Below are 14687 nucleotides of genomic sequence, written 5' to 3' on the forward strand. Positions count from 1 at the left end.
TGAACAGCTACAGCAGGAATTGGAATACACCCTACTAAAGTTTGATTGTCACAGCTAGTGAATTTCAAAAATGCTATCCGGACGTGAGGATACCTTAGAAAAGCAATGTGCAATAAAATTTTGTTTTAAACTTAAAAATAAAAATGCCATAGAAACGTATGGAATGCTTCAGACTGCTTTTGGACCATCTTGTATGAATCAGTATCAGTTTTTGTGTGGCATAAGAGAGTCAAGGAAGGCAGGAAGCCTGCGAGGGACGATGAAAGGTGTTGGAGGAATAAGGAAGTCAGAACACCAGAGTTGATTGGCCAAATAAAGAATTTCATGAACAAGAGCCCTCGTGTGTCTATAGAGACAATGTGCACAATTTGATATCAGTGTGGGAACTGTACATACAATTATTTGTGAGAAACTGAAGATGCGGAAGATTTGCACAAAGTTTTGTCTCAAGGGTGCTCAGAGAAGATCAGAAAGAAAGATGTTGTCATGACAGCAGGAAGATAGTCAAGCTGATCAATTTAGATCCTGTAGTTCTTGATGCTCTTGTGACCTGCGATGAAAGCTGGATCTACTGCTATGAACCTGAGACCAAGAGACAGAGTTCCCAATGAAAGCATGCTGGTTCTCCCAGACCAAAGAAGGCCAGATAGAGCAAATCCACCCAGAAACTTATGATGATCCTTTTTTTGACAACATAGCCATGATCTACATGTACTGGGTTGCCACTGGACAGACAGTTAACAAGGAATAATATGTTGACGTTTTAAAGGGAGTTCAGGAAGAGATTTTGTTAGAAGAGACCAGCACTCTTCAAATCAGGTCAGTGGCATTTCCACCAGGACAATGCACCAGTCCACAACTCCATCATCCTTGTCACAGACTATTTGACCAAGATGACCATCAAGACAGTTTCTCATCTTCTCTATAGTTCAGACCTTGCTCTCTGTGACTTTTCGTTATTCCGTAAACTCAAGGTAAACGTAAGGCTGTTGTTATAAGACAATCGAGGAGATGAAAGAGGTTATGACTAGAGTCATTGACACGTTCACATAAGAGGACTTCTTTTAAGTTTTATAATAATGATAATGATCATCATCATGATAATGATAATCATGTTGATAATGATAATAATGATGATGATGATAAAGATAATGATATGATGATAATGAAAATGAAAATGATAATAATAATGATGATAATGATAATGATATTGCTGATAATAATGATAATAATAATGGAGATATTGATAATGATGATGTCAATGATGATAATGAAAATGATAATGGTGATGATGATGACAATACTGATAATGATGATGACAATAATGATAATAATAATGATAATAATGATGATGATAATCATAATGTTGATTACAATGATGATAATGATAATGATGATGTTAATAATAATAATGATGATAATGATGATAATGATAATGATGATGTTAATAATAATAATGATGATAATGATGATAATGATAATGATTATTATAATAATGATGATGATAATGACAATGATGATGATGATGAAAATGATGACTATAATAATGATGAGGATGATAATGATAATGATAATAATGATGATAAGGATGATAATGATTATTATAATAATGATGATAATGATAATGATAATGATAATAATGATAATGATGATTTTAATAATGATGATGATGATGATAATGATGATGATAATGATAATGATGATGATAATGATGATGATGATAATGAAGATAATGATGCTGATAATGATAATGATGATGATGATGATTATTCTAATAGTGATGATGATAATGATAATGATGACAATGTTGATGATGAGGAAAATGATGATAATGATAATAATGACAATGATAATGATGATAATGATAATAATGACGATGATGATGATGATGATGATAGTGATGATAAATAATGATGACGATGACGATGACGATCATTATGATAATGATGATAATGATAGTGATGATTATAATAGGGATGATGATGATGATCATGATAATGTTGATAATGGTGATGATATTGATGATAATGATGATCATCATATTAATGATGATGATGAAAGGCACCTGACCAAATTTTGCAGAAGTACTCCATATTAGGATGTATTTGAACCTTACATATGTCTAGAATTACGTACATATGGAATAATCCCGTTAATACATTGGTTCTCTTTAGATCACCAAAGTTAAGCAACGTTGAGACTGGTTGGCTGTATGCAGGAGGACATCAACTCCTCCCTGTAAGAACTTAACATCTGCATCTCCCCTGACGAGGATATACAAGCAACTGAGGGATTCATGTTACTTTGATATTCCCATGAAATTCCTCCTTACGAGGAAGTTTGTTCAACCTGCTTTGGGTTACTACCGCTTTTTTATGGTGCAGGTGCAATCTAAGATTGTATCAGGGGTCAGATACTTTCTGGAACGGTAGAATAATCCAACAATTTTTCCAGCGACTTTAGTTACTGAGGATTGTTATTCCAAGAACTCTGTTATTTTTAGGGTTGTTATTCCAAGAACTCTGTTATTTTTAGGGTTGTTATTCCAAGAACTCTGTTATTTTTAGGGTTGTTATTCCAAGAACTCTGTTATTTTTAGGATTGTTATTCCAAGAACTCTGTTATTTTTAGGGTTCAAAATAGATTTACAAGATCATTATTTTTTTTATTGAATTGTAGAATCGTAATTGTGATATAGTTTGTCTATAAATTGAGGGGAAAAGGAAATCAATAATATTTATTGATTTCAGATAATAATATTTATTGATTTCATATTGTTAATAGGCCAGATGCTATAAAGGTGTTAAACTAAAAGGAAAGAAAGAGAGAAAGAAAAAAGAGAGTGAGAGAGAGAAAGAAAGAGAGAGAGAGAAAAAGAAAGAGACAGAGAGAAAGAAAGAGAGAAAGAAAAAGGGAGAGCAAAGAAAGAGAGAGAGAGGAGGGAGAGAGAGAAAGAATGAGAGAGAGATTAGGAGAGAGAGAAAGAGAGAGAGGGGTGGGAGAGAAAGAAAAAAGAGAGAAAGTGAAAGAGATGAGGAAGAGAGAGAGAAAGGAGGCAGAGTGAGAGAAAGAAAAAAGAGAGAAAGTGAAAGAGATGAGGGAGAGAGAGAGAAAGAGAAAATAAAAGAGGTGAAGAGAGGAGAGAGAGAGAGAGAGATACAAAATAAAAAGAACATAAAGAGAGAGAGCGTGTGTATGTGTGTGTAAAGAGAGGGTGAAGAAAATAGTAGAAAAATAAGTGACAGAAGAAAGAAAGAGAGAGAGAGGGGGGGGTGAGAAAGAGTGTACACACAGGAGTAAAAGTTCTTTTAACAGAAAGTTACGTTCTCTGTGTTTTACATACAGCAACAAAAGCTTAAGGCACCCGCCATAGAGACAATGATAGAGAAATGTAACAAAGCGATGATCTTTCATAGTAACATAGCGCATATGAGCATGTGTGAGAAAATCAGCAGCAGCCATAGGATAGCTGGCCAGAGAAAAATATTAGCAGCAGCAGCTGTTAAAGTACGTATGCAAATTGTCAAGTGTGCACGTGCTGAAATCACGGGAAGAAGGAGAGAAAAAGAATTAGAAAAATACAATTTGCTTCTTGAGCAAGATGGACGTGGGAAGTTGAGGGCAAGAATGCGCTGACTAACAACCAGTGTGAGGTAATAGGCAGAGAGACTTTTAAAAAACGCATGTGATATGGCAGAGCGTTGTAAAACATACTGTACGAAAAGACTTTAAAAAATAAGTAATGAAATGCTTTTTTATTGAAAAAAGAAAACATGAATAAATGCAATTTCATTTGCACTTAATTAATGCTGAGTCGGATTTTTAGTTCTTTTCATTTTTGTTTGTTTCTTTGTGGTGATATCAGACAATGTGCGGGTCTGAGAGGTTTAAAATGCAACGGACACGTTACAGAAAAACTAGCAACCAGCTTTACTGAGTTAGAATGTGTAAGGTTGACTTTCACTTCAACAACAAAACAATCAACTCTCTGACTTTGTAATTCTGCTAGCACTGTCTCATCTGAGAGAAAGAGGCTCTAGATAATGGAAGGGATCGATTTATTATTGCTATAATAAACAATAGAGGTAATAATTTGCAGCCCTGATAGCTAGATCTGAAGGTTGAATCGGCATTTTTGTGTTTCAAAGCAAAATGGTTGCTTTTATGCAATCACTAATGAGATTGCCACCAATAAAGAGCCACTGGAAGACCATACTTCATGCTCTAAACATTAATTAACTTTTCTTTTTTTATCCTTGCAAAACGTCTATTGACCATTGTTTCTATTAAATGAAAATATTTTCTTTATTTTCTTCAATATTTAATCCATATAGTTTGTAAGTACTTTTGCTAAAAACATAGAAAAATGGTTAAAATTTCATTGAAGGTTTTAGGATTTTTTACCGGACTTTGTAGTGGTTACATAATTCTAACACAGATTATAACAGAAAAACGACAAATTCTGATTCAAACAACAAAAAAAATTAGTAAATCCATTTTTTTTCTTAATCTATTCATTCAACGTCACTTTTTCCTTATCTTAGGTCAAAAGTTTTCTAGCATTTCGTAATACATCCATGTTTCACATGATATCCATGTTTAACAAGATGTCCATGTTTTACATAATATCTGTTTTACATGATATCCATGCTTCACATGTTATCCATGCTTCATATGACAATCATGATTGACAAATTATCCAAGTTTGACAATATATCTATGCCTCACAAGACATCAATGTTTCACATGATATCAATGCATCACAAGACATCCATGTTTCACATGATATCCATTTTACATGATATTCATGCTTCACATGATATTAATGCTTCATAAAACATTTATGCTCCACATGATATTCATGTTTCACATGACTTCCATACTTCACAAGACATGTTTCACATTATATAAATGTTTCACATGATATCCATCTTTTACAAGACGTCTATACTTCACAAGACATCCATGATTCACATGATATCCATGTTTCAGAAGATATCAGTGTTTCACATGACATCCATGCTTCACAAGATATCCATGTTACACATAATATCCATGTTTTACATGATATCTATGCTTAGCAGAATATCAATGTTTCACATGATATTCATGTTTCACATGAATATGCATGCCTCAGGTGATATCAATGCTTCATAAGATGTCCATGCGCCACATTATATTTATGTTTCACATGATACAAAACGTCTATACTAAACATCCATGTTTCACATGATATCCATGCTTTACATGATATATGCTTCACAAGGCATCCATGTTCCAAAAGACATCCATGCATACCATATATCCATTTTTCACAGGTACCTATGCTTACATGATATTCGTTTTACATAATATTCATGTTTCGCAAGACATCCATGTTTTACAAGACATCCATGCTTTACATGATATCCATGCTTTACAAAACATCCATGTTTCACATAATAACCATTTTTCACATGATATCCATGCTTCACATTATTTTCTTGTTTTACAAGATAGTCATGTTTCCTTAATACATCTATGCTTTACAAGATATCGATGTTTCTCAAGATATCGTTGCTTCAAAAATATCTGTTTCACAAGATATCCATGCTTCACAAGATATCAATGTTTAACAAGATATCCATGTTTCACATGATATCCATGCTTCATAAGACATCCATGCTTCACAAGACACCAATGTTTCAAAAGACACCCATGCTTCATATATCGATACTTCACATAATATCTATGCTTCACAAGACATCTATGTTGCTTAAGACATCCATGCCTCACATGGCATTGATGTTTCATATGTGTTGTGTCATGGGTCAACAATTTTCCCCCCTCCTTATCTGTGCCTAAATCAAAACATAGATTCCATGAACAAAGCTTCTTTCTTAGAACTGCACGCTTGTGGAACTCTGTTCCGCTTGTCTCTTTTCCTCCCGACTTCAGCTTGGATGTCTTCAAATCCAACATAAACAAATTCCTGATGAACCGCCCCCTTAAGTAATGACACTTTATCAAATCTCCAATACTGACGAATAATACAACACTACCTCATTGATTACTGTACACACAATAACCCTTATCCCCGAGTGGCTTCTGGGCCTTGATAAGTGGTGACCTCCATGTAAAAAAAAAAAACAAGAAAAGAAAACAACAGTGAAAATAAGAACAATCAAGTCGAGGTTCGGTTAAGGAACAAGTGTATTAACAATAATGTACAAAGATAGGAAAGCGTGTAGCTGGGAACTCAGACAGCAGTTGAAGTGCAGTCTCATCTCTCTCACCGGTGTTGGAATTACTAGTGCTATTTATAGTGCTAATCGGTGTAAATTCCTCTGTTCAAGAAAGGCCGGTATAACAATATGATATCCATGTTTAACAAGAAATCCATGTTTCACATGATATCCATGCTTCACAAGATACCTATGCTTCACAAGACATCTGTTTCACATAATATTGTTGTTCCACAAGACGTCTATGATTCACATGACATCCATGTTTCACAAGACACACTTGCTTCACATGATATTAATTTATCACATGGTATCAATATTTCAAAGGTATCCATTATATCTATGCTTCACAAGCTTCTATGTTTTACATCATATTTATGTTTCACAAGATGTTCATACTTCACAAGATATCCATGCTTCACAAGATGTCCATGTTTCACATGATATCCATGCTTTACATGATATCCATGTTTCACAAGACAACAATGTTTCACATTATATAAATGTTTCACATGATATCCATCTTTTACAAGACGTCTATACTTCACAAGACAGCCATGATTCACATGACATTCATGTTTGACATAACATCTATGTTTCAGAAGATATCCATGCTTACAAGACATACATGCTTCACATTATATCAATGTTTCACATGATATCGATGTTTTACAAGACATCCATGTTTTACAATACATCCATTTTTCACATGATGTTTCACAAGATATCCATGTTTTACAAGACATTGATGCTGCGCATGGTATCCATGCTTTACATAATATCTATATTACACAAGATATCAATGTTTTACAAGATATCTATGTTTCTCATGATATCCATGTTTCACAATATATATATGGTTAGCATGATATCAATGCTTCACAAGATACCTATGTTTAACATGATATCCATGCTTTATATGATATCAATGCTTCATATTATATCCATGTTTCAAAAGATATCCATACTTCACGTGATATTGATGTTTCACAAGATATTCATGTATTACATAACATCTATGTTTCGCAAGACCTCGATGTTGCACATGATATCCATGTTTTACATGATATGTATGCTTCACATAACATCTATGCTTTACAAGACATCCATGTTCACATGATACTCATGTTTTACATGATATCTATGTTCCATAAGACATCCATGCTACACAAAACACCCATGTTTCGCAAGACATCCGTGCTTAACAAGACATCCATGTTTAACATGATATCCATGTTACACATGATATCCATGCTTTATAAAACATTCATTGTTCACAAGACATTAATGTTTCACAAGACATCCATGCTTCCCATGATATCTGTGTTTCACAAAACATCCATGCTTCACATGATATCTGTGTTTCACATTAAATTCATGCTTTACATGATATTCACGATTCACAAGATACATGTGCTTCACAAGACATTCATGTTTCACATGATATTCATGCTTTACGGGATATCCATGTTTCATAACACATCCATGTTTCATAAGACATCCATGTTTCACATGACCATCAGAGGTGATTTGTCTTTAGGATAATCATTATGCTGGCGCATTTTTTGTCAGATTTTCCATTGCAGACACATCTAATGTTTTTTTTTTTGTTTTGTTGTTTTTTTTTTACACGGTGGTCACCACTTATCAAGGCCCGGAAGCCACTCAGGGATAAGGGTTATTACAAGTACAGTACGTTAGTGTGGAGGCTTGATGAACTGTTTACTTAAGGGGGCGGTTCATTAGGAAATTGTTAACGTTGGACTTAAAGACATCCAAGTTGTCGTCAGACATGATCCCAAATAGTAGTCCCTTATGTTCCAAGTGGTAATATGCCTTGTTTGGGAGTAAAAAAATAATACTGTGAATTAAGGAAAAATAAATGGTACTAAATCAGATCTATGGAACACACTGTTATGGAACTGCTCTTCTACAAACTACAACATGCTCGTCTTCACGTCCGATGTCGACAAATACGATGTGTCCGTTTCATCTTCTTCATTCCTCTCATGATATTCTTCATCATTCAACTGACAATCTAGCCACCCGAGTCTTAATTTTGATGAGTGCTGACTCATTAGTAAAAATATAAAAAAAACAACAACAAAAACAAAAACAACAAAACAAAAATTTTTTCTCGATCATAGCTGATAAAGAAAGGCACACATAGTTCCTAAAAAAAGACACACATGCGATAAAATTTTATGTATAATGTCTGATAATAAATTGGGGAGTGGTTTTGAATGGCACAATTTAATAAGATTATATGTATACTAGACTTTTTTTTATCCCGTTAAAACGGGCAAAAGTTACAGCCGTTAAATTGATGGTTGAATATGATTAAATTTGTGCTCATTTTTGCATTAAATACTAATTCCTATTAATCCCTAACACTGTGGTGAACGGATACCATAATACTTAGTTCGCTGCACTTTACCATAACAAAGGTCTATACAAAATTTCAGCCAGATCGGTTCAGTCCAGCAGTTTCCGAGCAAAAGTGGAACGAACTGACAGACAAACAGATAGACAGACAGACCAAGAGAAATATTATATAGAATCTTCTCGAGGCGTCGTCTCTTCGTCCACCAGACAAATTCTATAACCATTATCCTCGAGTAGCTATTGGGTCTTGATAAACCGTGCTTCATTAGTAAAAGTCAAAACAAAACAAGCAGACACTACATTACTCGAAGGCTACTATTTAAACTATTTAGACTAAAACTGACTTCGACATTGCCCCCCCCCCAATTTATGTTCAACTAAACTATATTTGTTTTAATATAAAAATAACACTAGAAAAGCAAACACTGACTCGCCTGGAAATTATAGTCACCATATTTATAAACAAGTCGAGAAAGAGGTTAGCCAAGGAAGAAGGATAACTCAAGTTTATAATAAAGTTTTTTTTTAATTAGAAAAGAAATTAAAAAAAAAAAAAACGAAAAGAAGAAAGATAGTCATTACGTAAGTGAAGTATAAGTATATATCTCCCACTTTCCCTCCCCAATCCTGGGTCCATTCAAAGCAAAGAGAATCTAGAAAACGGTCTATTATTATTATTATTATTATTATTATTATTATTATTATTTATTTATTTATTTATTTATTTATTATTTTTTTCTTTTTTTCAAATAAATTAACAAGCAAAGCTTTACTGCTCTCTGCGACTTTTGATCGTAGAAAATATGCGAAGTAAGTAAGTCAAAATTCTTAAAGTAAGAAGAGAAAAAATGTCAATTTATGGGTGTGGAGAAAATATATTTAATATATTCACTTTTTATCATCACGTGGAAAGATTTAAGGAATAACTCATCGTAATCGGTGACCAAAGGGAGAAGGCGGTGGGAGAGGATTCAGTTTTGGTATGTAGGTGGTGCCCGCGCGCGCTCGAGAGTCGCGGTATGGGTGCGCGGGGGACGCCCCACGCTCCGTTTGGTTTTTTTTTTTTGCGTTTCTAACGGCGACGGCGACGGCGGGCGGCGTTTTTCTGACAAACAAAAATGGCTACTGACATGTTTCAACCTGGGAGTAGTAGCGTTATCCCAGCTACACTCGTGGAACTCTCCGTTTCTTGCAGGTAAGCAAAGACAAAAACGGAACAAAACGCGAATTTGATCCGTTCATTCCAATAATTTGTAATTTGAGAATCGAGATATTTAATCGTGTTTCTCTTTTTCGCTTCTCTCGCAAGAACTTGTGAACACGCGGAAAACTCTTGTTATTATTATGATTATTGGGTTTCTTAGACACAACAGTGGCGTGGTCGAAATGGACTTCACTTGGACTACTACTTTGTTCGTTTAGAAGCACACATAAACCGTAATACTTGACGTCTGTCCACAAATCTTAATTCAGGTGCTTACACACTATTTTTTAAATAGTATTTTCAAGTTAATTCAAGTTTTACAATATCTTCTTTTTTATTATTAAATTGTTAGGTGAAAGTACAGAATAAGTACAAAACACCCCCTCATGTTAAGAATGGCTTTCTAAATAACGTTATTAGGTATTTTTTTTTTTTTTTTTTTTACGAGAGTACCCAGTATAGTTACTCTCCTAACCTCCTCATGTTAAGAACGGCTTTCGAGGTTGGAGATGTTTATTCCGAAAGCCATTCTTAACAGGAGAAGGTTGGGGTGTTTATACTACGCTGGGTACTCTTAAAAAAATACCTGTTATTTCAACACGATAACATAAGTGCATAAGCACCTTAATGGTAAGTAAAAATTAATGTGCTTATGCATTTATGTTACCGTGCTGAAATAATATTTAGAAAGCCATTCTTAACATGAGGAGAGAGGGTGTTTTGTACTTATTCTATACTTTTAGTACCAAACAACTTAATAAAAAAAGAGATCTCGTAAAACTTTAATCAAACTTAAGTACTATTTTAAAAAATAAAATAGCACGGTAACATTAGTGCATAAGCACCAAAATCATTTTCTATTCGCCAATTTAAAGACTTCAAAATCAGTAAATCACTTTAGAAATTCGTACAACCGCGAAGAAATCGCCGTGGCAACCATTTTTTTTTTTTTTTTTTTTTTTTCAAAAACCTTTATATATTATTAAAATGATCTAACCATTTCTCGTGTCTGCATTTCTTGTCTCGGCATAACTTTGCTTACTAATTTAAGTTAAGGCGATTATTCGATTTTCTTTAGTTTTTATAAAAAAAATTTCGTTAAATATTCGATTAAATACCAATTCAAATTTACAGTTTAAATTGTTACATGAAAGTACAGAATAGTTAACAAAGCTTCCAATGTTTTAAGATTGGCTTTCTAAATTATAACGTTATTATTTCAACACGTTCCATAAACTATACAAGTACCTAAAATAAAAATAGGTACTTTATGGGCCGTACTAATTTTTATGTAGGATTTTCAAGTTAGATTTCATTTTTACCTACTTGTATCTTTTTTTTTTTAATTGTTAGGTGAAAGTACAGAATAATAGTTAAAGTCCCGCTCCCCCATGTTAAGAATAGTTTAAATGTTATTATTTCAGCGCGGTCCGCAAACTGAAAAGTAGTTAAAATAATTCAAAGTTACGTATAGACGAGAAACACTAAATAAATCTTGTTGACATTTATACGCGATTTTGTTCTTTTTTAAAACCTGTTGATAGACATCCCCCCTCCCCAATAAAGCACGTCGCAAAATTCTTGTTCATGTAATCTCGCTAATTGTTATAATAGGGGCGCGGTCGGTCGACTGCTTTGCATTTGGTTGATGGGGGGGGGGGGAAATAAATAAATAAAAGACATAGCTATTAGTACGCTTCTTGGCCTATATAAACTTTTTTTTTCCGAGAATTACTGGGCATTTTTTACTATATAGACAACAAAACGAAAAAGTAGTCAAACAAGTATATAAGAACTAACGGTGCTTTATGCACTTATGTTACCGTGCCATTTAAAAAAAAATAGTATTTTCAAGTTAAATTCAAGTTTTACAATATCTAGGTGAAAGTTAAGAATGGTTACAGTGAAAACACCCTTCCTATGTTAAGAATGGCTTTCTAAATATTATTTCAGCAACATCTAGTGCATAAGTATCGAAATAAGTGGGTAAATTTTCAGATTAGGTCCATTATCAAATGTTAATTTTCAGATTAGTTCTACTATCAAAGGCGAGATAAGTTACTCTTCTATTTAGCTGGATAAGTTTTTAGTGTTTTAGCTTATTAAAGCGTTTATTCGGTTCGAAAAACTAGTGTCGAGTGTACGTAAGATCAAGAAAAATGGCCGACATGAAACCGTTACCTCCTCGAAGTCTCGATAATAGCTAAAAATAGAAAATTATACAAAATACTGGTAAAAACAAACACAATAAATATTACAGTACAAAATGCCCGAATTATTAAGCAACTATCAGTTTAAAGACTTCAAAATCGCTTACGAGGGCTGAATTTTACAACGCAAACATCGTATGTTGGCCTTTTTTGGCTACGAGCAAAATGTAGTATCTGTTCTGGTACTACACTTCATCTTTCCCGTTCTCGATCACCGAGGAGCGATCCTCCTAGACTGAGGCGATTTTAATTTTTGCCCCAATCCAAAGTGTCCGCTTCTATGGAGCTGTTTTTTATTTTTATTATTATTTTTTTTCCACATTAAAAACCGACCTAGTAACTCTGCCCTCGTGAGGAGTCAAGTAAATGGAGCGAATTATTCAATACTATACTCTCCTTCCAAAATGACTGAGAAAAATTCAGCTTCGGCAGTGTTCGCACTCGCTATTTATTACTGAAATATTCTGTGCTTGTTTAAGCAAAAACAATATTACATACTTGTCATGTTGAAAATAGTAATATATCCAAAAATTACGAAAATTTATCGAGTATAAATTAATCTTAAAAGTAATTTTTACTGAAAATTGGGTAAAATTGCATTTTTCTTATTGTTATAAAATAGACGGTAAAGACACACAGGGGGATATAACTCTGAGCAAATATCTTGTTAATGGTGTGCAATATTTGTTGTCTATGGCGAGAGACCGTTTTTATTTTTTAAAATTTTTTTACGAAAAACAATAGTTCTCGATGAATTTTCGTAATTTTTGGATACATTACTATTTTCGACATGGCAATTAAGTACGTAATATTGTTTTTGCTTAAAACGACATATTTTAAAATCGCGGTACTAGTGCATTGCACTTTTATTGATCTTTGCTAAACTAACGTTATTATTTAGAAAGCCATTCTTAACACGGGATGGGAGAGTGCTTTGTACCTATTCTATACTTTAACCTTACAATTTAATAAAAACAGATATCGTAGAACTTGAATTAAACTTGAAAATACTATTTAAAAAATAGCGTGGATAAATAAGTGCACTAGCACTAAAAACTACAGCTGTGAAGTTGTGAACTCTATCACATTAACAAGCACCAAAATTACTGAATTACGTCAGTAATCTAAATTTTCATATATAAATTATTGTTTCTGATAGCATAAAAGAAGAAAAACAACAACAAAAAAAACACCCACAGTTGATTTTATTATTGTTGTAGAATGTAGTATTCTGAATTCATTTTAGGCGTCGAGGTAAGTTAGCTAGGAAAGTGTTGTATCTGTTCCTCTTTTCTATCATATACGTCGGTCAATGATGGAGAACTGGTTCTCATGTAGTTGATGTCTCCCTAATATTACGTTCGCTTTTTCTACCCCATATTTCGAATTCGTAGCAGTGGGGCGACATCAGTGGATTTTTTGGGGTATTATTTTACTGTAAGGCCCGTCTCACGTTCGTATAGAACAAAATGTTTTTTTTTTGTAGATTTCGGTGTGGTAAAAACGAATCTGCAAACCGTTTCCGTCGCAAAAAAAAAAAAAAAAAAAATAATAGTATTCATGATATGAAGAAATTACTTTTTCGAAAAGTGGATGATCACTTTTCGATGTAAATTTAACTTAAGATGAGCACCCACTTTCTGGCCACCTGAGAGAGGGGGCATTTTTTGTGTTTATTGGCTAAAACGTTTTTTTGTTTGATTTCTTTTGCATGGTATTAACCCCTGAACTCTGGGACTATTTTCATTTCACAGCCTAGCTTTCATTTATGCTATGCGCGAGCATAAAGGAAGGCTGTTAAATGTGCACTCGCGTACCAAACTGCCTTGTCACAGTGTAGTATTGGCGAAAATTTAAAATTAGACGAAAAACAAGTAGTTTTCCAAATATTAAGCCATGTAATTTTATATTTTATCATGGGTGGCCATTTTTGTATGTGCAAGCGCGCATATTTTTGACAAATATTTCATTTATTTTATTTATTTTTTTTTTTTTACTGCAAAACAATTTTTATATAAGAATATTTTTCAGTCCGTTCTTTTAATAATAAATAAAACTTTTGAGTATTTCCAAATATTTTAAAGTTACATTTTTTCCGACAGTTTTTTTTTTTTACGATTGATGAATTAAATAATTTAGCGTAATTTATTTCTTTGAAATATATTTAAAACTTCAAGGTTTTGTTTTTTATAACATTTTAACTGTAAATAATTTACATGATTGAAACGGGAAATGAAATAGGAAATATTTTATTCTCTCCCGAGATATACGAACAACACAAATTCATCTTAAAAATTCATTAACTAATCAGTTTTAATTAGTTTTGATATGAACTAAAAATAAAGAGTACATTAAATTTTAGTTAACATATTTTCTTGTTTTATCTTATAAATATTATCTTATAAATAAATGTTGTTTACACCGTGTTGAAATATTATTTAGAAAGCTATTTTTAACGGGGAGGCAGAGGCTTTATAACTATTCTGCACTTTCACCTAACAATTTAATCAAAAAAAAAAAGGGGGGGGTTGTTTTACTATACACATAGATTCGAAAAAGTTGTCAAAAAAAACAAATATATAACAAATAAATGTTTTCAAAGGTAAGATAAATTACTTTTCTATCTAACTGGATACGTTTTTAGTGTTTTTATTGAATGTAAAA

At 33.1% G+C, this 14687-nt stretch overlaps 1 protein-coding gene across 2 annotated transcripts in view; it reads left to right on the top strand.

Moving 5' to 3' along the window:
• The first annotated feature begins 9399 nt into the window (after positions 1–9399).
• Positions 9400–14687, top strand: part of LOC145252504 (copine-8-like) — a 157202-nt gene continuing 151914 nt past the window's right edge. Inside the window, exon 1 of one of the 2 annotated variants that reach the window (XM_080112010.1) lies at positions 9400–9804. In XM_080112010.1, the coding sequence (XP_079968136.1) occupies positions 9728–9804 (77 nt within the window). In that variant the 5' untranslated portion in view covers positions 9400–9727. The remainder of the gene's footprint in view (positions 9805–14687) is intronic. The other variant, XM_080112009.1, reaches the window with a different exon arrangement.

Source organism: Euprymna scolopes, chromosome 29 (genome assembly GCF_053919585.1).
Source record: "Euprymna scolopes isolate OS-2025 chromosome 29, ASM5391958v1, whole genome shotgun sequence".
Classification (NCBI taxonomy): Eukaryota; Metazoa; Mollusca; class Cephalopoda; order Sepiida; family Sepiolidae; genus Euprymna; species Euprymna scolopes.